The 27,054-nt window shown below is 42.8% G+C and overlaps 1 protein-coding gene across 1 annotated transcript in view; it reads left to right on the forward strand.

Moving 5' to 3' along the window:
* The first annotated feature begins 1,667 nt into the window (after positions 1–1,667).
* The window catches only part of KIRREL3 (kirre like nephrin family adhesion molecule 3), a 415,785-nt gene continuing 390,398 nt past the window's right edge, over positions 1,668–27,054 (forward strand). The window contains exons 1-2 of the mRNA XM_054998021.1: positions 1,668–1,680; positions 15,100–15,177. Of these exons, the coding sequence (XP_054853996.1) occupies positions 1,668–1,680; positions 15,100–15,177 (91 nt within the window). The remainder of the gene's footprint in view (positions 1,681–15,099; positions 15,178–27,054) is intronic.

A 27,054-nucleotide genomic window follows, 5' to 3' on the forward strand; every position in this document is an offset into this window, starting at 1 on the left:
CAGCCAGTAAAGCTGATTGGTGCGCTAGTACCTATCTCTTATTTAACCACAACCAATTTGTGGAAGAGAAGTCATCAGCGACTATTAGCCAGGCTCGCAAAATGGAACTTCCATCTACAGGGGCAGCATACCTGATTTGTATTGGGACTATGGCACACAGGGAAAGAGGCCTTAAGCCTTCCATCCTGCCCCCATTTTTCTGTCTTGAAATGGCCCCAGGCCCAGAAGCCACTGTTTGCCCTGATGAAAAACTTACAATGGGGCAAAAAGCAGTTCGTCAGGTTGAGAGAGTGAAAAACTAACCTTCTCTCCTCATTTGCCATTGACCCAATCTGAACTGAGGCCACGTGTGCTTTGGTTCCCAGAACCAAAGTCCCTGCACACATCTAATCAACAGTCCATGTGTCTGTCACATGCACTTTATAACGTGGGAATTGGCCCTGAGGTATAAAGAAGACAGAAAGTCAAATACAGGGAGGAAAGTCAAATACAGTTGCAAGATCCGGCAGAGAGAGCAAAGTCCTTACAATACCCAAAGAGTGTAGCCTGGAGGCAGCAGTTCTATATCTCCAGGACAGGTCTCATCAGTCCTGTCAATCACCTGTCGGAATACAGTTCCCTGCAGGCCATTTTGAGGGTTTGTTGGAACAAGAGGTTGGGCCAGCAGTTCCTTCAGCACGGACTGCTCTCGTTGCATGCGAGGGAAGTCACTAGAGCATCTTACTGAGGGTTTGAGCCTAACGGTGCCAACACACCATTCCCGTCTATCACAAATAGTTCATTATCGATAGCTTGGTCTTCATTGTTTCTAAGCCAGTGTTGTGCAGTGGTTAGAGTGTCGCACTACAATCTGGGAGACTCAGGTTCAAATCCCCATTCTGCCATGGGAACTCAATGGGTGACCTTGGGCTAGTCACACTTTCTCAGTCTAACCTACCTCACAGGGTTGTTGTGAGGCTAAACTGGAGGAGAATGATGTAAGCTGCCTTGGGTCCCCATTGGAGAGAAAGTTGGGATATTATAAATGACATAAAGGAAATAATGTCAACCCTTGAATTGCTTATGTTCTGTTTCAGCATTTCTTCAGCTCTGTATCGCATTCTTACTAATGCCATATCTTTGTAAAATTGTGTTTATTTAGCCTATGGCATTGTTTATGGAAATGTCTGTAGTAATCTCACACTGTGTAATCCACCTTGAGTCTCAGTGAGAAAGGCAGACTATAGATGCCATAAATAAATAAATAAATAAAAAAAAATAACCCCTAAAGATGATAGTTCTTTTGGTTAACATAACATCTCTTACTACATAATTCTGTAAGCGTATTTCCGACAACTCACTGGCTCAGGCGCAGTCCAGGCAAACCTCTGGGGCTTTAGAAGGGTCCGCAGGTTGGCTCCTCTCTCCTCAGCCCTGATTGGGCCAGCATGGGGCGTGCCTGGCTGGCCTGCGCTCCTCTTCTAAGCCTTCCAGGCAAGCCTCTAACTGCTGCATTGGGGAGGTGGCATGGCTTTCCTGCCCTTTGCCTCCCCTAGCCTTCCCTCCCAAGTCTGGAAATGCAGCAGGGGGGCATAGGGGGGCAGCGTGGCTTCACTCCCCCTCCAAGCCTTGATCAGCTACAAGGGAGGAAGGCATGGGGAGACCTGCAGAGGCCAGATCTACTCACCATGCCTTTGCATGGTAAGTGAACCTGGCCCCCAGATCCACAGAGGCCAGGTCTACCCACCAGTAGCTTTGTAAGGCAGGGAGACCTGGCCTGTGCACCTATGGAGGCCAGGTCTACTCATCACAGTTTTGTAAAGTGAGTAGACCTGGCCTCTGGACCTGTGAAGGCCAGATCAACCTACCATAGATTTGCAGGGCAAATAGACCTGGCTTCCATCCTTTCAAAGGAAAAGATGATGGAGGGAGGTGGGGGAAAGCAGTGCATTCCTGCACACCGCAGTAGGATGATTTCAGCCCAAAGCAGGCCCAATTCAACCCACTGCAGAGCACAGGAGCGCTCCAGGGCCCTTCCCCCCCAGCAATGGCAATGCCAGACCTGGCCACCCTGCCCTCCCCCTGCCCCGATTAGGGCGCTGGGGAGGGGGCAATGCCAGGCCCAGCTGGCCCTGCCCTCCCCCTGCCCAGATTGGGGTGCAGGGGAGGCAATAACATCAGGCCCAGCCACCCTGTCCTCCCATCGAAGAGATCAGGTCGTGGTGGAGCCAGCAATGCCTGGCCCACCAGCCCTACCCTTTCTAGAGCCCGTTGTATTTTTTCTCCACAACGGGCTTTGTTACTAGTGAGAACATAATTGCCCTACAGTTTGTTCTCAGTAATCTAAAATGTATCTCGGCTGAAGCGGGGTGAAGAATAGCATGGCACTTTAGTGTTCATGTGCATGCATTTACGTAGATGTGTACTAGATACAAGATACTTCCATTCCCCACACAGAGATTTAAATTCTCAGATCTCTGGGAAGAAGATCGGAAAGTCCAAAGTATGACAATGCTAGCAGCATACATGGATAGAATTTTAATAAGGCATTTCCAAACATCTCCAGCCAGTAAACTCTTTTATTTTAGTAACTTCCACATGGTAGTAAAGTGCAACTATACATTCTTGTTGTAACTTCTGAATATTTATCACTGTGGAAAGAAACTGTGGTATAATATAAATGTGTAATTTATTTCCATACGACGCTTTTCTTTTTAAAAAATTAATTTGAAGGACCAGCTGTTCCAGCTTTTCTTATAAGAATTTAATTGGTATATAATAGCATAGTTAATTAAATACAAATCAATAGTTTAAAACAACTAATTGATATTTAATATGTATGGGAAAAATAACTTAGTTGTAATATAATTAACTCAATATTAAATAAGTGTTGGAAACGCAATAATGACTTTATGGCATTATAAAGTTTATTGTTCTTTAATAAACTTGCAATTAGGCAAGAATGGGCTCAGAAAATTATTAAACAGGTATTATTGGGCTATTAAACATTTATTACCATTCCTGGTGGGATACATCTGCACAATCGTACAAATTATGATTACATTAATAAACCTTTACTATCCCTTTGCTGTAGCATTTTTGTATGTTGGTTCGTCCAAATCCTTGATCTCTCTGTAACTCCTGCATAACATAAGTGTCTTAAAAGGGGGTCAATAAAACTGCAAATGAAGGAAGGAGGAGAAATTGAGGAGGAAAGGCAAGATGCTTTTGCAATATAGCTCTGGAAAAAAGAAGGCATCTCTTCCGCCTCAAGGATGCCACCGTCTATCCCTGAAAGAACTTCATACCTAATCAGAAACAATAAAAAATACAATAGCTGTACTGGTGTTAAAAAAACCACGAGAGTAAAATATGCCCCTATAAGGACAACATTGAAAAAGGTAGTGAGTAACCTTCTGAGTCCCACAAAGCTCTTCTTCAGGCTGGATGTCAAACAACAACAAACATAATAAGACGCCAGGAGTGTAGCTGGTTACAGTAGTGATGCAATTTATACTAGATTATCAGTCATTAAAAATAACTTTGGGCTCATTAAATATGTGCCCCTAATTAATCTGACATTAGATTGGGGGGGGTGATTATTTTAAATACAACTGCTTTAAAATTCCAGGCTGTCCCATAGGATGAGTATTTGCTCTGTTTCTCTCACCAACAACTTCTTCTCAGATGGGGTGTGCTGTCACATTAAAGTTTGGTTGCCAACTTCAGTTTGGGAAATTCCTGCAGATTTGGGAGTAGTGCCTGGGGAGAGCGGAATTTGAGAAGAGGGGGTTCAGCTGGGATGAGATGCCACTGACCACCCTCCAAAACTGTCATTTCCTCCAAGGGAACTGATCCCTGTAGCCTGTAGATATGTTGTAATTCCAGGAGCACTCCATATCCCACCTGGAGGTTGGCAACCCTAAAGAAAATGTTTAATTTTCTTCAGAACGAGGCTAAACATTCTCTCAAACTCATAGGATTAATTGGTTACTTCTTCAACTGAATGACAACCTTTTCTGACAATTCTAAAGTATTAATTTAAGAAGTTGTAGGCAGACTAATTGGGTTAGATTGTGGTTCATATAAACAGTTTTCAGTTGCACTGAGGCATGCTGGGACAAAGAAGCCATGGCTAATAGCCTTTGGAAAAACAAACACTAGATGTCTAGTCTGTCTCTGAGAATGTTCTGTTGATAGTTGCCCTCAATTTTTGTCTATGAATACTTTCCACTTAGGCTTGCCAGCTTCCAAGTGGGGTACTTGTACCTGCTCATACCAGCTCCTTCCAATGGATAAATAAAGACCTATCAAGGCTGTGACAGAAGTTGAATGGAAAGAGTGATGACTGCCCTGTTGGAATTACAGCAACTTCCTCTCAACATGCATCATGGATATAATTTTTTTAATGTTCGGTTGCTGTCAGTTGGCTAAAGGGCACAGAAACGGCCTTTTCTCGCCTCATTCTCCTCTCCCATAAGCATAACCAGCATTGATTTCCATAGCCCAGGGCTAGTGTTCCCAAACAGGGCTCATCTCGTAGTCTGCATTGCAAGGGGAGGGGGGGGAATCAACCCAAATTGGAAGCTAATTTGTTTGAAAATTGCAAGATATGGACACGTGATGATTAAGGGGGGAAATCCATCTGATTTCTCACAATTCCCTAAAGCTTTAAAGCTCTGTATCCTTCGCTTTCTTAACTGTAGGTTTTCCTTTGGCATTAAATGGCTTGGAAAGTGGGATTCATCTAGATGGAAGCCTTGCATGCAGCACTGGGGTGACTGGATAGAGCAGTTAAGCAGTGAAAGGTGCCTCCGCTGTAAAAGCTCTAGCAGGCTCTTACAAATTTGCAGCCTGAATTATGATGAATTCTTTGCACTTGTGTGGCTCCCTCTCAACACGAGGCTGTCAAAATACTTTGCGAGAAGATGTCAGTCTTCTTGAGAGCAAACCTGAGGTAAATTCTCAAATCCAGATCAGCATTCTTATCCAGAATTGAATTTTGAAATCACAGTGTAGATTTTTGCCTTGATGCCTGAAGCCTCCTAATTCACTGTGTCTATGGAAATATGGGATCTATCTTTTCTGTGGGCACCTTCCAGGTCTTGCCACTGCAGTAGCCATTGAGAACACCAGGCAGGGATCCAGTTTGTATGCCAGAGTACTATAGGAATAGGCTGGCATAGCAACAAAGTCTCTTCTTGGATCTCACACGGCTCTTTCAAGGTATCTCACAAGTACAGCTTCCAGCCAGTCCTCCACTTGCTATCCCTGGGAGCAACCAGGGGGAGAGCCTGGGGAGGAGAAGCATAACAAAGGTCATGATATCACTTCTGGGTGATCAGGCTGAAGTAATATCATGGCACTGGTATTTACTATAGAGAATCTGGAAATTTCTAGAGTGTCAATAATGCCATGCTTCCACTTCCACCCACTCAACTGGAAGTAGCATCACAAGGTCATACTACCCCCCCCCCCTTTTCCCTCCCACAGTTCTACAAAGCAGGGCAGGAGCTGGAGCTAAGTGACCAGGACCCCTGGGTATGAAAGTGGGGGATGTGGTGTGGGTGGGATGGGGGCCCGATCTAGAGACTTACTTCACTCCAGAGCGTTTCTGTATTGCATCCGGAATGACATCCTTCCCAGCATGACATGGAAGTGGCGGGTCACTCCAGGGGCCGAATGGGTTAAAATTGGCCCCTAATCTAGCATTTGGGGCTGATTTTTATCCAATCAGCCCCTGGTGCAACCTTGCACTTCCACATGACACGGGGAACGTCATGCCCAGTGCAACATGGAAGCATTCTGGAGCGCATGGGAGCATGCTCCAGGGGGTTCTTGCCCTGTTCCTGCACTTTCCCCCCCACTGGCTAGGTGAGAAATGGTGGAGGCTGGGAACTGGGCTCCTTAGCCGGAGGACATCAGCAGGAGGTTGCCTGTCATGGTGGGCAAGTGGAATATTCTGACAAGGCCGAACCCTTCATAAATATCTCACTAGGCCTGCTCTCTAGTCTGAATAAAAAGAAAACTCAATTTGCGACTGTTTCCTGCTGCAGACTTTCCCATTTGTTTCTCTGTCTCATTTTGCCTTGCTTTTTCACCCAAGATTAGGGTTGCCAGACTCCAGGTGGTGGCTGGAGATTTCCCGTAATTAAAACTGTTCTCCAGGTCACAGAAATCAGTTCCCCTGGAGGCTGGAGAAAATGGCTGCCTTGGAAGATGGACTCTATGGCATTATAGCCAGCTGAAGTCCCTCCTCTCCCCAAAACCACCCTCTCTAGGCTCTAACACCCCTCCCCCCCACACACGCATATCTCCAGGAATTTCCCAACCAGGAACTGGCAATCCTACACAGGATGTTGCTCTGCCTCCTGTCCTCTCTGCCTCAGGCTAGCAGCATTTCTCAAACTGGGTCAAGGGGTTTTCAAATGCACTCGAGTAGACCTGAAAGTTCTTTTTAAGGATGGAGGGCAAACCTTCTTCCAACTTGCTAATGTGAAACTGGAGCTTGTCCCAGCTATACAATATAATTTTCCCGGGTATGTCCCCGGGTCTGGAATCTCATGCTTCCCAGGTGGATGTAGGCCTCATTCAAATGAGAACTGAAGCTCGTAGAAGACAGGACTGAAGACTTCTTCCCCATTCCATTTCCCTAACCTGAAATTAGTGTTGTTGTGGGAAGTGGAATTTATGTTTTGAAATTCACTTTTCAAAATATAGCCATTGATTCCTCTTACTGTCTTTTTCTCTTTCAAAAGAAGAATTTTTCTTTCATGGAATCATAGAGTTGGAACATACTTGCAGGATCATCTAGTCCAACTGCCTGCACAATGCAGGAAATTCACAACTACCTCCCCTCCCTTTCTTCTTGATTTCTATTTGTAGTTTTCTGTTACAGCTCTATGTACCCTTTTGTAATTATAGCCCTTGAAGTTTTTTTGGTTTCAATGTTATACACCACAGGTGGTGTTCTAGGAGGAGGATACGAAGCTTTGAGACATCACTGCCTGCCTCTGAAATTTTGCAGAACCTCCCTTCCTGCCTCTCCTCTAATTTCTCGTTTGATCAAAATAGAATTGATGCAAAACACACTCCCAAGAAAAGAAATGGATGGCTGGATTTCAGGCAGAAATTGGGTGGAGGAATTAAAAGAATTTTTCTTAACATCACTATCTGAAATGTCCCCGAGGAGCTGCTGTTTTCTCTGTTCAGTAAACTTAGCATGTATTGCATTAGTACATGCTAAGTTTTTCCCTTTGGGCAAACAGTTCCGGGAATTGGTGCTGGAGGGAGGCTTAAGGCCCCTTTTCCCATTCGCTGCGGTCCCAATCCAAAGTGGACCCCATGCTCCAGGAAATCAAATTCTGAACACAAAGCTCCTAGGCCGTATCTATTGACTGAACACTGGGATGTATGCAGGAAAAGTGTATTGTGTAATTTGGCCACTCTGAGAGCCAAGCTACAAGTGACGCCTGACACAGGTTGGACACTTGTCAGCTTCCCTCAAGTTTTGATGGGAAATGTAGGCATCCTGGTCTTACAGCTTGGGTCTCCATTTCATTGAAGTTTACAGAACCACCCCCCCCCCACACACACACACACACCCAGCGGAGGGGAAGGGGGCACCTGGCGAGAGCCCGATGCCTGCACTCCCCTCGCGACCACATGTTCTCCCTCCCATAGACTGCTGCTCTGTAAACTTCAATTAAATGGAGAGCCAAGCTGGAAGACCGGAACGCCTACATTTCCCATCAAAACTTGAGGGAAGCTGACAAGTGTCCAACCTGCGTCAGGCATCACTTGTAGCTTGGCTCTGAGACACTGTACCTTAGAGGAAGAGGACAGAAAAAAATAGCCCTCCCTTCAAAGGATGGGAACTCCTAGAATTATTGTTGCACACAGTCATCTAGCTTCCAGATCACATCAGAGCATTAACCAGATTGGCAGTCATCATAGTTATTTTCATTGAATTGGTTTTCATAAGATAGTCATCATGGTTATTTTCATTGAACTGGTTTTCACAATGTAGAAAAGCAGGAAGGAATGGCTTAGGAGTCCATGATAAAGGTTTAAATCAAAATGGGTGACTTTGGAACGCTGAAATGTGAGATCTACTGCTCTAGAGAATATTATGCGGGGAAAAATCTGCTCTGCCTGCCTATCCCTCTCATGTGCTTTGGAAATGCATGAAGTGTGTAGGTGCTTTATTACTCTCATGGATACATCATTATCCATTTGTACATTCCTTAACTCATTTAAAGGTAACTTACTAAACTAATAGGTCCATTATTATTCTAATTAATCCCCTTCGTGGAGAAAAATAATTGGCAAGCAGAACAATTCTTTCTAACCTTAGGGAAGGGAGGACTAAGATGGAACATTCATTCTGTCTCACAGCTGCCACTATCCAGTGGAATTTTTTCCCCTTTACCTCTGGGCAACTTTTGGGCCTAAGTGATAAACTGAATATTTTAAATGGGATGTACCCCAGAATATCCTCAGTCTATCTAATAGTAAAGTGCCTGGGCCCTGAACCAATCACAAAGCAAAACCCAGCCACCCGCAGAAGAACATAAGAACCACCATTAGTCCTTCTAGTCCACCATCCTGGTTCTCATGGTAGCCAATCTGTTGTCCTGGAAGAACAAGGCAGGGGACTCTACATGTTTGAGGGACTCTTGACGCATGCAGAAATAAAATTAACCAAATTGACCAAAATTAACCAAAATGAAAGAACCACCTCCGTTGTGCCACCCTGAGAGTGTTCCCTTACTTTGCAGCAGGCTGATTTGGGTCTCCAGCAGGCTGAATTGGAGCCATTTAGGGCCCAAACTGGCCCACTGCAAAGCATGTGTGGGCTCCCCAGGCTTGTGTGATGACATGCACATGGGGAGTGTCCCTGGGCAACCAGGAAGGTAAGCGCTGGTTCCACCCTCCCACCAGGAGGGTAAGGGGACCTGGCAACCCTACCAAAAATCTTGCTGGTCGCTAAGGTTCCACTGGTCTCAAATCCTTCTGTTCTACTACGAACCAACATGGCTACCCACCTAAACCAAACCCTTCCCAAAACAAAAAGAGCCTAATAAGAACTGGGGATGCTTGAGCTGGCATGGAACATAGGGAGCTGCTGAGAGTTGGGGCCAAACTAGATGAGGGGGTGTCCCCTAAGATGGGAATCCCTCCCTTCATTTTGCCTCCACAGTAGCCTGAGGAACTGTAACCCGCTGAAGGTCACTGAGAGAGTTTAATGGACTAGTGGGGATTTAAATCTGGGTCTCCCAGGTCCTGATCCCTCACTCAGACCATGCAAGCAAAATAATGCCGTTTCTGTGTATTTTCTCTTGCCTGCTCTTTATTTTGCTGCATTCGTCATGAATCACAAGGGGGGCAGAGTCAAGAGACCCAACTGTATTGATAAGAAATTTAACACTGTAGTCCTAAGGGTCTTGTTGGCCCCTCCCTTTAGGTGACAATGTATAATTAAATCATAAAGCCACAAACTGCTTGGAGGGGGGAGGCTGGGGAGTTTGTGAGCCAGGCCCTGGGCTCCCCCACAAAGTCTAATCCTGATAGTTCTACTGGGAAGACTAGTCCTTCTGTCCTGAATGTTTTCAGGACTGTCCCTGTAAATATATGGAGTGAAGCAGAGTTGGAACTACTGAAGCTATCCTGGCCTCAATCGGTCCATCATCTAATCTTCCAAAAGGAGTCTGGGAACCACTAACAAATTTGTCAGAATTTTCTTGCCCATTTGTTTTTTCTGCTTCTTCCTGCACTGCAACTTCTGTGAGCATCTTCTGAGCCAGTAGCATACACTGCCCTGAATTCCTACCACTTTTTCAGCAGGGCAATCCTAAGCAGAGTTACAGACTTCTAAGCCCATTGGCTTCCATGAACTCAAAAGAGGGTAAGTCTGCTTAGGATTGCACTGTTACTTTCTGCCCTGATCTTCCTGGATCCAGTTCTGCCTTTGGAAAGTCCAGGTCGTGGTTCAGCTTTGGCTACTATGAAGTTCCCATAGTCCACCAAGAAAACAACAATCTGCTACCATTTTGATCTCTATGCTTTGCGCCTACATGCCTATAAATATAACCATTCATTGGATCCATTCATTCTAAGAAATTACTCCTTTAGCTTCAAGTGCTTAAAGGCTGTTTGTGTTGCAGATGTTTGGGGGGGGTTATCTGCTTAGAGCTTTTCATTTTGTATAGGAGTTTTTGCAATCACTCATTGAGTTTTGAATTTGGAATTTGGATCCTTTTGTAATTCACCCATCAGTGTCAGTCAACAGCAGTAAACAGGACTCCATTCGTGCAAAAGAGATGGGTAATTATGCAATTACACTTCAGAATTAGCAGTAGGGTGAAAGGGGGGCGGGGGAGAGAAAGAAAGCTGATTTGTTTGACTCTACAGTTGAAGTCACTATTTAGTGCGGTTGTTAAAGTTAAGCTAATTTTGTTGTTTTAATTACATTTTGATACCTTGGCAGTTCATTAGAGGCCTGATAAGAATCAATGATATCTTTGCTTTCATAGCAACAAAGGCATAAATAAGATCCTGTTTGCATCTACAGTTTTATACAGATATAGTTAAGTATCAGAAGACTAGTAATTCTGAAGGGATGTTAACCACAGCTGTGTTGGTGGGTCTCTTGGGTTGTTACAAAGAGGGTAGAATGTAAAAACAGGTCAGAAGGTACCATTTTCTGTGATTGCATTCAGATAGGAAAACAAACCTTGGTTTGCAGTAATGGGAATAAGCTTTGGAAGTGCTTGGGCTCACACCCTCCTTCTTTCTTTTTCCTTTTGAATACGGTTCATGTTTTTAAACATTCTGGTTCCCAACAAACCATAGTTTGTGATAACATCTGAAACTGGTTTGCACCTGAGGATTTCCAAGGTTTGTTTCTGTTCCGTCAATATCTCTGGATGCAGCCGATGAGCTTGCATATATTAAGGAAGGTTCAGGTAGGTATCTGGCCAGTAGCATCTTAAAGACCAAAAAGATTGCCAGGGTATAAGCTTTTGAGAGTCAAGCTCCCTTTGATTCTCAAAAGGTTGTGCCCTGGAAATCTCATTGTTCTTTAAAATGCTAACGTCCTTGATCAGGGCTTTTTTTCAGCGGGAACGCAGTGGAACGGAGTTCCGGCACCTCTTAAAAATGGTCACATGGCCGGTGGCCCCTCTCCTGATCTCCAGACAGAGGGGAGTTTAGATTGCCCTCCACGCAGCTGAGCAGTGCGGAGGGCAATCTAAACTCCCTTCTGTCTGGAGATCAGGGGGAGGGGCCACCAGCCATGTGACCATTTTTGCCAAGGGCGATTTAAACTTTTAAAAACTCCCCATTGTTCCAGCTGACCCAAAGTGATGTCATTGTGCAGTCTTGAGTTCCACCACCTCTTTTCCCAGAAAAAAATCCCTGTCCTTGATACGGTATGGAAATGTCCTTGATACTGATTGTACTAATCTCATACTATGTAATCTGCCTTGAGTCTCAATAAGAAAGGCGGACTATAAATAAATAAATAAATAAATGACTTGAATCTTGCATATATTAAATGCAGCAAGACCAATCTCCTTGCCTTTTAAAAGAAGTAGCATTGTAAGAAAAATGGAGTTAGATCAAGACTAAATTTTCTGTCAACTGGAGGGAAGTTGTAATAGCCTTTAAGTCCCTCTTCTTCTGATATGCCTCTCATGCCATTCCTGAGGGTCTTCTGCCCCCCAGGAGCAGCACTGGGGGGAGATCAATAGACAGCAATGGGAGAGAGAGAGGGGCAGGAAAATTCTTTTCCCTTGGTAAGTACCTTCCGTTAGTGGAAAATTTCATTGTGAACCAACCCATTGATGTGTGACAAGTAGTGCTTATTATTGTCTTCATCAGCAATTTCATTATAGGTTCATAAAGATGGTACGACAGCAAATAATGGGGAGTACAATAACTAGGAAGATAGGGCCAAGTGTTTAATGTTACCCAAGGCAGCTCCCCAATTTCTGTCCTTTGAACCTAGATCCTAGAAAGTGATTTTCCAATTACTCAGGATTTAATTGCTACTGCTCTTTCCTCCATCCACATATAAGCTGGAAAGGAAAGTATCTTCTGAACATGTGCAGAGTACCTTTTCCAAACCACTACCACCAGCCTCTGTGAATCTGGGATAAATTAATGTAGAGCTGGGCCTGGATTTTGCTTTCTGGCAGACCTGAACTCCCTCTTTTCAAAGAAAACACTGGCTATAAAAAAGGACCAGAGGCACACTGAGTAAACATCAAAAGAACTTTGATCAGTAGGGCGGTGTGGAATGAGAAAGCCCCAGTAGTGTATCTTGGGCTACAGGCAGGCAGTATTCAGAGACACGGCGCCTTAATTTTTTTCCCCCACTGTAACCCAGGAAGGTTTGTTTGAAGATACTGCAAGGTGCATTGCAAGATATATATACACATGCACATAGTGCAGGTAGGAAAACACACAGACCTCCTCCTCCTTGGAAAATCCATGCTCAGATCCATTTCTCTGCTTTTTGACTGATAGTCAGGCATCTCCTGTAAGAAAGCAAGAGATCAAAGGCATGTACTTCCTCAGGCCTTGGCGCTCAGCCACTTTAAGGGCCAGCTGTTTTGCTTTGAAAGGGCACAGAGCCTAGAGACAGATTTATCTTTCCTTCAAGGTTTCGTGTTCCATTTTATCACAGGGTTTGCTAAGTGAAGGGGATTACGGAGTTCTCATTACTTGCATGTGTTGCAGAGCGGAGATTTACTGAGCATCCCACTTGATATAAACAGAGCATCACAAGCAAATGCTCAGGAAGGACTTCCCTTTGGGGAGTGTGAGTTGGTCAGGCACTGATAATACCTGGATTTTTAAAACAATTTATGTACTGTCCAGGTGAGAGGCTTGGATGCGTCGGTACTGGGATTAGAGCAGTCACCTAGTTCCTGTTGCCGAGGCTTCTCAGCAGCCCAAATACACGTTTGGAGACATTGGGGATGGAAGAGCAGCAATTCAGCGGGCTTAGCAGGAGGCTGAAATGAGACATTTGCTGTTGTCTGAGAATCCACAATTTCCCTTCATGTTGAAAACCATTCCATTCCAAATTTCTGAAATACTGGGGTATGGGGACTTTGCAAAATGGATCAGAATAAGATTTTTATCCATAGGCTCTGAATACTCCACGTGCAGGTCCAAAGGAAAAGAAATAACTTCCCCAAGGGCCCTTCCAGCTCAGGAAAACGGCATGGGGGCAGGAACCCCTCCCCCCATTCCATAGTCTTGAGCTTAATCAAGATCATGCAGGCTTTAGATTATGTTTAGATTATGTGGTTGCAGGATAATCAAGTCAGGTCCGCGGACTAGCGGACCCAGACCCAGCTAGTTAAAAAGCATATTTTGTAGTTCAGCTCTCAGGTTTGTAGTTAAGAGGACTATCCTCTTCTAGTGGGCTTTTAGCAATTTCACAGTGCAATCCAAAGCAGGTCTTCTCAGAATCCTTTTCAAGTCAATTCAACAGAGCTTACTTCTAGGGAAATGTTGTTAGGATTATACTGTTAATCCTTTCTGTATTGAAATGGGATATGTAGATACTGGGTGTTTTCTTCTGGATTCTGCTGATTTTTACCCGTTTTACATTTTAGTATATCAATTTGTTTCTTAGGTATCCTTTATTGTTAGGTGCTATGGGGGCCATCTGGCCCAAAAGTGGGGTGCAGTATTTTCAAAATAGATAAACTAAATGGCCATACACTGGTCATCTGAACAGGGCTGTTGTAAAGATCACAAGCAGAATCTTCTATTGCTTTATTTTGAAAAGTGTCTGTGCACATTGCACTAAAAATGTGCCTTTGAGAAGCTCTTGTGCTATTTGTGTCATACTGCAAATGTGGAACAGAATGCAGAAAAGGACCATTTTAAATTTAAATGGTAGGTTTTGGACACTGTAGGCTTTATTTAAGAAATGACTGGGGAAGAATCGATTTAAGCCTCATACATGAAACACATGCTGTCAAGGACTATTGGCAAAATTATGCTCTCTGCCTTCAATTTGATGGCCTCAAACTTGGTTTCTTTCATTTTCTAGCTTGCTGTACTTACAGCCACTACCCCCGCACCTGTCTATTTCCATCTTCTATTTTCCTGGCTGGCAAGATGTATTCGTCCTACTTTGATTCTAGTATGACTTCTCTTGGGCTTATGCAAGGTCTCTGGGGTGTATAAAAGTTCTTTAAAAGGTGTGATTCTTGGAGATCTGTGACTGGAAATCAGGGAGATCTTCCCAGCATTTTTAAGAGGCCATAGCAGTCACCCAGGGGCCCCAGTTTTGAGGATGGCTGAGGTACAGGGAAAGGAAGGTGTTTAAACATATAAGTTCCGCTGGATCAGACCATTGGTCCATCTAGGCCAGGATCCTGTTTCTCACAGCAGCCAACCAAGGCCATTCCCACAGTCCTTAAAGGGACAGCCCACTCACTGAATGCGGGCAGCTTTTCCACTTCACTCCAAACGTCAACGACACGTTTTCAAAATGGTTCCAGGCTGTTTGGCTTCTATTTCTTCGGTGCCTTTTCTGGCACCATGGGAAAGTGCAGTTCCAGAAAAGGCACTGAAAAAATGGAAGCCAAACAGCCAGCAACCATTTTGAAAACATAGACATCTGGAGTGAAGTGGAAAAACCGCCTGCATTTGAGGAATGGGCTGTCCCTTTAAGGACATGCAGAAACAGCCCAAATGCCCTGGAAAGTGTGCAAGCCATACAAAGAAGCCAAACAGCAACCCCTGATGTTGCTTTCCAGAAAGGGGCATTCAGAGTTAGTCACCACTGAACATGGAGGTTCCATTTAGACATCAAGGCTAAACCTTTTCCCTCCTGCACAATTTCACTGATCAAAAACAACCTAGATCTTTCAGAGTTTCATCTAGTTTGGTCTTAATAATAGTGTGGCAGGTAGACAAAATTATTTATTTAGTATACTTTTGTTGTCTGCTTTCCCTTACCTTCCCACCTCCAGCCATATTCCCCCCCCCCCCGACGTTTCCTTGCTCCAGGGCATCCATGTCAAGTACTGATTATTTGTGATGGACAGTTTTGCCAATAACATATAATTTGTTCTCTTTCTTTTTTTGTAGAGCTTGGTCTCCCAAGGAGAGGATGCTGCCTGGTCTTTGGGTTCATGTACAAGGAGAAGTATCGGCGAATGACTGAAGGTTAGTGATGTCTTTGTCTCCATCACAGTCTTCCCAAAAGAAGACTAGAATCTTCAAATCTCCTATAATTCAAAGATCTTTTGTTCCTCTTACAGCCAAATTGGGCAATTCATCTCAGGATGGCTCCTCCTTGTGTACCCCAAGGTGTGCGTGTCCCAAGTGTATACTAAGAACACACAAGGGAGAGGAGTACAGCTACCAGGTCTCCCACTGTATCAGAAGATTTCTTGGCAGCCGAACCCAACCCCACCACTGCTCTGTATGGTGGCAGAGAAAAAAATGCTCTAGAAATGCCGTCAGAGCAGTAGTGTGATGGCATTTCCAGGGCAAACCCAGAAGTGACATCATTGCATCGATGAACACTGTAGGATTAACCAGAAGATGTATTGTCGAAGGCTTTCACGGCCGGAGAACGATGGTTGTTGGGGGTTTTCCGGGCTGTATTGCTGTGGTCTTGGCATTGTAGTTCCTGACGTTTCGCCAGCAGCTGTGGCTGGCATCTTCAGAGGTGTAGCACCAAAAGAAGCTTAACCAGAAGCTTTATGGCAAAACCATAGAGGTAAAACTTAGAGCAGCATGTCAATGCAATGACATCACATCCAGAAGTGACATCACCCCAGAAATGATATCTGGATGTCACTCCAACAGTGTCTCAACATGTTCCTGCCCTCCAGCCTCCTACCGGGTGCCAGCCAGCAGCTGGCAACCCTAGAAGGGAGCAAGATTGCAAGATGCTCTGTTCCCAATCTACAGACATTTACTGAGAAGTATACATAGCTCTCCAATGTTACTAAGCCAGGGGGCACTTCTCGAAATTTGGGAAATGAGGCTTGGGCACCACTACAAAGTGGCTTCCGTGGGAAGCCATGACAAAATGGTTGCCACAGGAGTTGGGACCAATCACAATATGTTGATAGATTGGAAGCCAAACACCCTCCTCTCATGCAGCCAGCAGTTTCTGAATTAGTTCTCCCGGCAGACACAAAGACAAATGCCTCCTTGGCAAGCACTTAGCCAACACCGGCTATTTCCTTTGGGGGAAGCAAGTGAGTGGCAGGAAACACATCAGTGAGCATCACGGCACCCATAGATGCCACACTGGGGGTCACTGGCATAGACCATATGCCTAAGCAATTTCCAGATCATGAGGAGTGAGCTGTGTGTATGTAGCTAACATGGCATAGTGGTTATAGTATCAGACGAGGATCTGGGAAAGCCATGTTTGAATGCCCAGTCTGCCGTGAAGTCTTACAGGGTAACCTTAGTCCACTTATTCACTCTCTCTGTCGGCCTAACCTTCCTTGAAAAGTTGTTGTGAGGAAAATGTGGTGGAGGGGGCAATGATTTTGTAAGGTGCTTCAGGTCGCCATTGGGAAGAAAAATGGGATATATATATATATATATAAGCAAACAAACTTTTGTGCATATGTAAGAGATATGCATCCAGCAAACAGGTGCAGGTTGACGGATGTGCAATCCCACCTCTTGTAAACAGAACATACAAAATTAATATCCACAAAGTTGTTTTTTCCCTATCCCATATTACTGCTTATATTTCAAGTCATCTGTTTGATACGACAATGACAGCTTTTGGGTTGCAGCTCCTGGCTAGACCTTAGAGGCTGCTAATCTCAATCTATATGAGAGTTTGCAAAAAAAAACAACCCCAAAACATCCAAACTATCTGTCAAAGCCTTCTTAGATGGAAGATACAGCTAGCAAAATCCAGGCTTGGCCTCACTGTTGGGAGAGGAAGAGAACAGAGAGTACATCATGGCATTAAAGCTGTCGTGCAAACCTCTGTCAACTATGTGTTGATGGTTCCATGGGGCCACATGAACTCCTTCCTTAGAAAAGCAAACAATCTTGTTAATTCCCTCTACTTGCCAAACGTCCTATGAGCAGTCATTGATGAACTGTTGCAATAGCTGCGTGTAATTGTGAACAGAAATCATTAAACTATCAAGAGCATTTGCAACCGAAAACAGTTGGCATCCCAGCAGCTTGCAGCTTTGACACTTAGCGTTTTTAAGAATCAGATTGCAGGGAAGGAAATTCTAGCACAGACGTATTTTTTGTGATCAGTGTCAAAACAGGAAATTGGCAGAGAGGGCTTTCTGATCGTTTGCCCTTGGCCGTCAAAGTGTCCCTTCTGCACTTTCTCTACTTCTGCTGGACTATCATGAGACATTTTGAGATGCAAATTCTACTTCTGCTGCCAAAACTCACAAGCAAGACAATTAAAATTTCTGCTCCTGGAGACTTCTTCTTGCTCGCCATTGCTTTCTGAGAATTCCCATCATGCCAAAGACTTCCATCTTTCCTTCCAAATGATAACTGCAATGTTTTTGGCTTATCAGAAGGGCAAGATATGAGACATATTGACATGAGTTGTCTCATAAAAAGCAGAAAACTAGCCAATGGATATTTCTGTTGGAGACATTGAAAAATGTTGTGGTCGGGGTGGACTAACAGGGACTGCTTTGGATTCTAATCTTGGAGGAACAAATTCAAATCCCAACTCAGTTGTAAAGACATGGGAACTCTAAAGCAAGTCAAAAGCTCTGCTCCCCAGATGAAAAGACTCACATAGTATTTGGAAGGGGGAAAGCAGAAAAAGGTTAAAAAATGCCATGTTAGGAGAACTATATTAGTTATCAGTAGAGTGATATTAACATGTTAATGTCAGCAATGGAGCAGGGATGAGTCTCAGGACAGCAGTGAAAGCTCTGAATTAGGTTTGCTTCTAATTGAAAGACACATGCATGGAGGAGCTACTTAATGTGTAGTGGGATCTTGTCCCCAGCTTGCCTTAGCAACAATTTCATGCATAGTTGGCTATGTGTGTTCCTCTACATAAGATGCACCAGAAAAGATCAGGCTGTAAGGTAGTTTCACATTGCAGACAAAAAAACTGCCCTTCCAAGTGTGGTTCCTTGTAGGGTAGTTAAGTACCTTGAAGGAAAAAAAGTACTGTCCCTTTAATAGAGGCTGGTTGGGTTGTTGTTAGCCAGGTGCTGTTATTTAGCTCCATGCCATGAAATAGCTCCAACTCCCTATTTCCACACAATAAGCCTGTATTAAAGGGGCAGGATATTTTTCTCCTGCTGTCATCCCTTGTTCCTTGTACTATGTCGAAATGGTTACGAAGAACAAACTATCATCCCTCATTTTTTAAAGGGGGAAAAAGTCTTTAAATTCCTTTTAATTCAACATGCTCATTTCCTCAGAACAGGCAGAGGTCCTGCACGCCTGTATCAGTTCAGCAGTTTCTTTGTGATATTTCTGTCTTTCCCTCTCAGACAGACCACTAATGAGAATTATATGAAATTCCCATTAAGCAGGCTACATTTGGGGGACTTTGCAACCACCAAGACACCAAAACGTAGCCTGCTTTATGGGAATTTCATATAATGCTCCTCAGTGGTTTGTCTGAGATGGAAAGACAAATGTCAGATAGCGATAGCTGAACACAACATTAACCAAAGATAAAAGTGTGTTGTTAAATTTTGAAGGCAATATCCTACATTCGGGGGCTTCATGAACAAAGACCAAACTCTTTAGATTAGGCATAGGGTTTTTAACTTCACCACATTCTCATTCTATTATTCTCTTTCATGCAAGCATTTTGAACACTGACAGGAAATTTTATGTGATGCCTGAATAACGTTTGGGGAAAATACATAGTGCTAATGGAAAATTTCCCTCTGGGAGGACACAATTGGCATGACTCACAAAACAGCTCCCAAAACAAAATGGTGGCTGTCTCCTGAGGCAACGGTATCTATGTAAGATTTGAGATTTAAAGACACAGAATATGTAAAATAAGGGCTTGTCAACATTAGCTATTTTTCTTAAAATAGGTCCTGAAACTAACTTGGAATAAGTGCAGGCTGGTCATAGTTCCAGATGGTGCCTGTAATTAGATGGCTACTTCTGGATCTTGCACTGGGAAAGTTAGTTCTTCATTGGTAAAGTACTAACTTCCAAACATGACTAGAGACAGACATAATGAGAAATACTGTCCTCGTCAAGATTGGTGTTTTCAAAAAGGAGTATTATCCTATGAATAAATCACTTAGAAGCATGTGCTCCATCCTATGGTTTCACCTGGCACATTTGTCTGTTCATCAGGGCTTTTTTTCTGGGAAAACAGATGGTGGAACTCAGTGAGATGCCCTTGGAGAAAATGGTCACATAGCTGGTGGCTCCGCCCCCTGATCTCCAGACAGAGGAGAGTTGAGATTGCCCTCCGTGCCGCTCAGCAGCGCGGAGGGCAATCCAAACTCCCCTCTGTCTGGAGATCAGGGGGTGGGGCCACCAGCCATGTGACCATTTTCAAGAGGTTCCGGAACTCCATTCCCCCGCGTTCCAGCTAAAAAAAAGCCCTGCTGTTCATGTTGCCCTTTTACCCTCATTATAGGGTATGCTAGGGATGCTGAAAGATCAACAGAGAAATACATTATCTGATTAGGACAAAATAAAAAGATGGAAACAATACACTGAAGAACTATATAGAAGAGTTGAAAGCATGATGGATTCCTTCAAAGAAGAATCTTTTGAAGAAGAACCTGCAATTTTAGAACGTGAAGCGAAAGCTGCACTCAATGCAGTTGGGAGAAAAAAATCACAAGGAGTAGATATCAATAGAGCTATTTCAAGCTACAGATATGGAATCCATCAAACTCTTAACAAGAAGATGCCAACAAATATGGAAAATAAAACGATGGCCCACCAAGTGGAAATGTTCAGTCTACAATATATTCCAATTCTGGAAAGAGGTGATATCAAAGAGAACAGCAACTACCAGATCACCACATTAATTTCCCGTATAAGCAAAGTGATGCTCAAAATTTTTCATCAAAGACTCTTGCCATATATGGAATAAGATATTCCAGATGTTCAAGCTGGATTCAGAAAAGGAAGAGGCACTAGAGATCATATTGCAAATTTACATTGGTAACTAGAACATATGAGAGGATTTCAGAAGAAAATCAGTTTGTGTTTTGTAGATTACAGCAAAACTTTCAATTGTGTGATCATGAAAAGGTATGAATAGTTTTAAAAGAAGCAGGTGTGCCATAACATCTGATTGTTTTGATGTCTAGACCTGTAGTCTGGACAAGAAGCTACTGTTAGGAGACAATGTGGGGAAACAGAACGGTTTCCAGTTGGCGAAGGTGTCAGATGTAGGATGTTCAATCTATACAGCTACAAGGATGTAGCTGTTCAATCTATATGCAGAACATAATACACGGAAAACTGGATTAGATTAGGTGAAGATGGAATGAACATGGGTGGAAGGAATGTTAACATGCCAGGAAGAAAACTGATTCATTTGAAATGTGGTGTTGGAGGAGAATTTTACGAATACCATGAACTGCCATAAAGACAAATAAATGTGTTTTAGATCAAATCTAGTATGAATTCTCCCTAGAAGCTAACATGACTAAACCGAGGCTATTGTGCTTTGGTCATATCATGAGGATACAAGTCTTACTGAAAAAGACAACAATTCTAGGAAAAGTTGAAGACAGTAGGGAAAGCAGAAGATCAAACATGAAATGAATTGACTCAGTAAAGCAATCCAAGGCCTTCAGTTTGCAAGATCTCAAACGTCCTTTGATGCACTTTTTAGAGGTCTGCTAACAAAAAAGTTCTCTGGTATTCTTGTTTGGCAGTCACTAAGAAGCAAAGTACACTGGTAACCCTCTTCTTGTGAACCATACATTGTGGGGGTCACAGAAGTGTATGCCATTTTTAATCTTCAGCATCTACACTGTCATTGGGGATGAGGAACAACATTTTTGTTTAAGGGAGGACTTTCTCATTCCTTGAGTTTTGCTCCTCCGATGTGGGAAACTCCAGGTAGGATGGTGCTATTGTTATTTAGATTGCTCATGGATGAAACAGAGGGGGGAAAGGAGGTACTGGGTACCAGAGGACAGAAAAGGAATATGCTTGTAATGCAAAATAGCACAATGATATATTTACAAATTTATAATAACATCATACTATAATAAGATATATACAATGAGGAATTGACAAGCTACAAAAGACTTAACAACAACAAAAAATTGCAATAGAACATATACAATGAAGAATTGACAAGCTACAAAGGACGTATAACAAAGACAGGATGCCGGCTACATTCCTGTTTCGATGGTTTTACATGGATGAAACATGACAGAACAAAAACAGACATTTCAACTGAGAAGATTCATTTTTTTCTACTCAAAGAGAATATCAAGGGAGAAAGCAAACCTAGATGCTCCTTCTTCACAAGACGCTAGCCCTGTTCCAAGTTACAGTGAATGTACATATATCCTGCATGTACGTGTGTACAACTGTATGTAAGAAAAGCCAACGGACATTTACTTTACAGATGAAAATCTGGACAAGTATCTGCATAAATGTGCAGTTTAAATTACCCCACATTGAGCTATACGTACTTTGAAGATAATATGAGAATTACTCGATGAGTGTATAAAGAAAAAAACTTAGTTTACACTGTACATATATTCACAAAAACTTCACAATAACTTGTGAACGGGGCTACTGAGACAACAAAATGCCTGACAAGAGAATCAGCAAGGATATGTCTGACTTATATGAACCAACAGCCACCTGGTGACCATTAGACATCCAAATTCATTTAGGCTGCTTCACATGGTATTGGACCGTCACGCTGTGGTAAACGAACGTGCTAACCAAATGGAACAGCATCCCCAGGCGATTATCATTTCAAACAACCATATGTGCATTGTTTAAATTGCGTTGCTGGCTTTTTCCTGCCCAAGCAGCTGCCCATATGTCTGCGGAGACTCGTGTCTCTCCATCTCATACACAATTCTTCTAGAAATAAGTTTGAGGATTGCAAGATTCTATGGTCATTTCTCACTCAGCTTGGTTCACAGAAGGTGAATTCGCATATACAATCATTGCGTCTGAATGTGTGAAATTGCAGACTTTGTTTTATACTCCCAAGGGTAACGTGTATATTTTTCAGTCACTGTTTGGTCTTGGGAGAACTGGTAGCTTGTGTCTAGCAAGGCCTTAATTAACTGTAATCTAACATATTGTCTCCTCCCACTTGCTGCTTCTATTTTATTTTTCTACATGTTCCAATAAATACTCTCTATAAATCCAAGCCAGGCTTCCAGTATTTTGAAGAACTAGTTAGTTAAATCAAATAAAGTTTCATTCTAGCTGATTTCTTGGCCATCTTTGGTGGTCACTATCATTCAGCAGATGTCCAACCGTTGCACTCCTGTTGCAGGTAACTCGTACATTTTTCTTCCAGGTAGCCATTTTGTTCTCTCTCTCTCTCTCTCTCTCTCTCTCTCTCTCTCTCTCTTCATTCATTTCTTCAAAACCCTATCTGGAAAGACCAGCTGACACAGTTCCGTTGTTCACACCATCTATTTCTATTTTGATTGCACTGTGGAAATTGTGCACTGTTGTGACATCAGCCCCTCCTTGTGACAACAATCATGCTAAACAACAGAGCATCTCCCCTTCCATGTCATTTCTGTGTTGTCAAGTTTAATTATTCAATGGCTTTAAAAAAAACTTCAGCTGTTAGGAAATGATAGACAACCTGAGATGGATTTAATCATAAATAATGGGGTGATTCCTTAAACCTAACTCACTCTTGACTCTTGTGATAAGAAATCTCATTTGTGACAAGAACGGCCGTACAACCCTGCTATCCTTTTAATGAGCTATTTCTTTCTCTCTTAATTTGGATGATTAGGGATACACAACCCAACAAAAGAAGGGTAACCAAAAGAGGTTGAGACAGAAAAATAAAATTGAATATTGCCCAAATGTAGAACAAATAATTGAGGAACCAGTATAAAAGTTTAATTGAATAATAAATAATACAAGAATGCAATTAAAAACAATAGCAGTGTGGATAGATCAAGATGGGTAATCTGTCTGTAGCAGTAGAAAAGAGCAAGAGTCCAGTAACAATTGTAAGACTCAAAATTTGTGGTAGGGTATGAGCTTTTGAGTGTCACAGCTCACTTTTTGTAATCTAAAGAAGTGAGCTGTGACTCTCAAAACTCGTACCCTACCACAAATATTGTTAGTCTTATGGGTGCTACTAGACTCTTGCTCTTTTCTACTACAATATCAATGTGGTTCAACATATTAGTACCATACCATTGTATATCAAAATGAATAGTTTCCAAATATACAGTTATTGTACATTTTTCACCATATGTATAGAACCAAAAACGTTTCACCCTAAAGCCTTTCTCAGTGGTATAACCTCTTGTGATGCATCCCATACAAATACAATGTGCCTGACTATGCACAAAGTGGACATAAAGATGTTATATACAATTTTGGAAAGAATACATTCCAATCCTCCCATGAAGAAGATTTTGAGTCCAACTCATAGAGACTTTAAGTGGGGCTGCTTCTAAAAATGGATTAAAAGCTTCACTTGGTGAAGTGACCCCAGTTGCTGGTATCTCTAATAGGGAGTCTGTCTCATTGATCTTGAAACTGCCTGGTGATTTGCTTCCAGGCCCAGTTCAAAGTGATTATTTCCTTTAATAGCTTAGCACCATAATTCATAAAGCATCATCTGTTCCTGTTATGTATCTGTCCATTCAGGACTCTGCTTGTCCTTCCTTCATTTTCTAATATAAGGGAGGCTGGCACTAGGAGGAACAGGGCATTCTCAGTGTTAGCACCCTAGATGTGAAAGTGCCTCTGCTCACAATACACCAAGGGCTGCCAGTCACCCAGTGGGGGTGGGGGATCCCCCACTCTAAGTCTCTACCCCCCACCTCCACTCACCTGTCCAGCAGTGGGGAAAGGCTCAGAGAATGGCCCTGGCAGGCAAAAAACCTCCCAGGTTAGTGTGCAGCAGGTTTGTTCTCACCAGGTGCAACATCATTTCTGATATCATTGTGCCAGGTGGGAGTGCGTGCTTTACACACACATAAGAAAATCACTCACAGTGAGTTCCAGGTCCACACACACATACACCCCTCCAGGAGGGTAAGGAGACCTGGCAACCCTAAATTTGCCTTATGCCAATCTGCCTGTAGGCCACTCAATGAAGAAACATTTATTTGCTTTGGCTTTTAGCTGCATTTAGATACTTAGTTTTTCTCTCCGATATATACATATAGTTCTGCAAATTGTTATGTCTGCCAATTTTAAGTTTTCTACCCACAATGATAGAGATGTAGATGTAAATGTAGATGTAGATGTAGATCCTCACAGCAGTTCCCAAAACCACACGGTGTTCTGTTTGTGAAGGACTCTGCTCTCCCTAAAAATGTCTTTTGGGGGTCACAGGAATTTTCTGAGAAGGGGGAGATAGGTAGATACAGTAGATGTGTATTTGTAGCATTACTTATTTATTAATTTTGTAATTCAGATATGATTTTGTATGCAAACCACCTCTAGACACTTTGGGGTGGGATCACAGAAGCCCTGTTCACACAGTATAGGAAATGCATGCACATACTGCATGTACATGCATACATCTGTTGTAAGAAAGAGCTACTATGCATTCCTTTTGCAAATGAAACCAGAATAAATGCGCTGTTTCAATCACATGTTCAGCTACACGTGTTGCATGTATTGTGAGAATTACTCAATATATAAAGTAATTACTCATGAGAATTACTCATATAAAAAGTAAAGTGTGCACTGTACACAGATTGTATGTGTGTTCGCGGTAACTTGTGAACAGGGCTGCAGAGAATCCTGGCAGAGAATCTGTAGCCACACTAGATTGTATCTGTATAAATAATAGTGCACCCTTCAATAGTTTCTTCTTGCATTCTGGGAGGTAGCCTCTCCAAACCGCTCTAAGACTCAGCAAAGTCATGCAGCACATTTAAGCTTAACAAATATATTGTGGCATAAGAGTGCACTTCATCAGATACCTGAAGTGGTCTCCTAAGTGAGATAGGTATATGTTCCCTGATCACAGAGAGAGGAAAGGGGGGGGGTCATCTTTAATACCAAAGCGAGTCTAGAAAGTCATGCAATTCAAAAGACAGCAGCTGAGAGCTTCTTAAATACAGGTAACAGAGCTGTGCTGAAAGGAAATGGCTCAGAGAGATGGTTTGGAAAAGGAATAAGGACTGTAGACTCATTCTAGTAATGTGTATTTTCTATTGCAATAAGTATGCTTCTAATGGATAGTTTCCATATTTACTGTCATGTCAAATTGCTTTTGTTTTGTTTCAGTATTTTTTTCCAACTCTGTATTCAGATTTATGCTTGTTTTTTTTTCAAATTTCTGCTATCTGTAGCCTTTTGTGTTGTTTATTGAATGTCCCAGCCATTGATCGTACAGACTTACACTGTATGATCTATTTTGAATGAGAAAGATGGACTATTAATAAATAAATAACTCCGCAGAACACACATAATTATAAGATCCAGTCTAATGAAATGACCTGCATGTTTCCTCCACCCAACTGAGGTACAACAGATAAGTCCTAGAAGTATTTTAAATTCTAAACTTTTTCTCCTTTACCCATTTTTGGACTTATAAGAGATGCGAGGTTCTACAACAAGTAGGGCCAATGACTAGTTCCTTAACTCTGTAACAGACTGCTTCCTAATGAACTTATTACAGTTGTGGGATGACCACGGGGAGTCTGGGCAAGAGAACACTTGCTCCCTGCTGAGTCATTCAGCTAGTAAAACTTGGGCCAATTTGCTGTGTTGGCGAGTCAACTGTTAATAGAGGTGCTTATTCCAGGCAGCTTCAGCTGCACAGAGCATGTGCCTCTATTCCTCAAGTACAAGAGGTTCTTTCCTCTCTCAGTACGACAGCTCTTCTGTTGCAGTCCCAGATATCTTCCAAATGGTATCTTGAGAGGAACAGCCAGCAGAAACAAGAAGCTATAGGTTCACAAGGCAACAAGGCTGAGGCTAAGGGTCAGGTCAGGATCCCTCAGGCTGCCTTTTAGCTCTCACAGGAACACAAGCATGGAGCTACCGTATACTGAATGAGACCATCTGTCCATCAAAATCGGTGTTGTCTGCTCAGACTGGCAGTGGCTCTCCAAGGTCTTAGGTCTTTCCTGTCACCTACTGCTTGGTCCTTTGATCTTCCCCTTCTTCCAGGTACTTCCAGAGCTTATCAGAGGCATGAGAGGGAGATGTGGTTCTTTAGAAGAACCTCTGCTTTGCATTTAGAAGGTCCCTGTTTCAATCTTTGGCATCTCCAGTTAAAATACTCAAGCAATTCTTCCCCAGTTCCTTCCCCTAGTTGACCTGAGGGTCCTTCATTTAATTTAATATTTTGAGATTCTGATCTGTTTCCCCACCTGCTATTGAGTCCACAATGAAAGTGGCAACAGAATCCTTTCTTTGGCTGTACCAGAGAAATAGACTTGCGGGACAGATATGGCCTAGGAAGAAGAAAGGATCTTTCTAGCACAGAGTGGCTTTCTGATCCTTTCCAGTGGCCTGATGGGTGTTTGTTTCTACATGTCTGGATTGCTAGGTGGCTCAGGGTGATGAGATGCAAGGGAGACATTAAACGGGTGACAGTTGTAGTCTGAAGAAGAACGAGAGAACTGTTGGGTAATGATAGCCTTAAAAGAAAGAAGCGTTAGACTTAATCCTCTGCCATCTGTCTTCATTCTGCTAATAACCCACTCAATCAGACATTGCAGACTGTTTGTTAACATCCAGAAACAGATATATAATCACTAGGCACATGCCATTTATCCAGTTGAGGACTGATCCTTAGAAAGGCAGAATTTCCTTCTTGGCAAAGGTGGTTTTATCTGGGGTGAAATAAGGCCACGTATTTGAAGCAGAGTTGCCAGCTGACCCAACCATCTCCTTACAAAATATTCCCTTTGAGTCAGTGTGGAAATTTCA

Source organism: Eublepharis macularius, chromosome 14, assembly GCF_028583425.1.
Source record: "Eublepharis macularius isolate TG4126 chromosome 14, MPM_Emac_v1.0, whole genome shotgun sequence".
Taxonomy (NCBI): domain Eukaryota; kingdom Metazoa; phylum Chordata; class Lepidosauria; order Squamata; family Eublepharidae; genus Eublepharis; species Eublepharis macularius.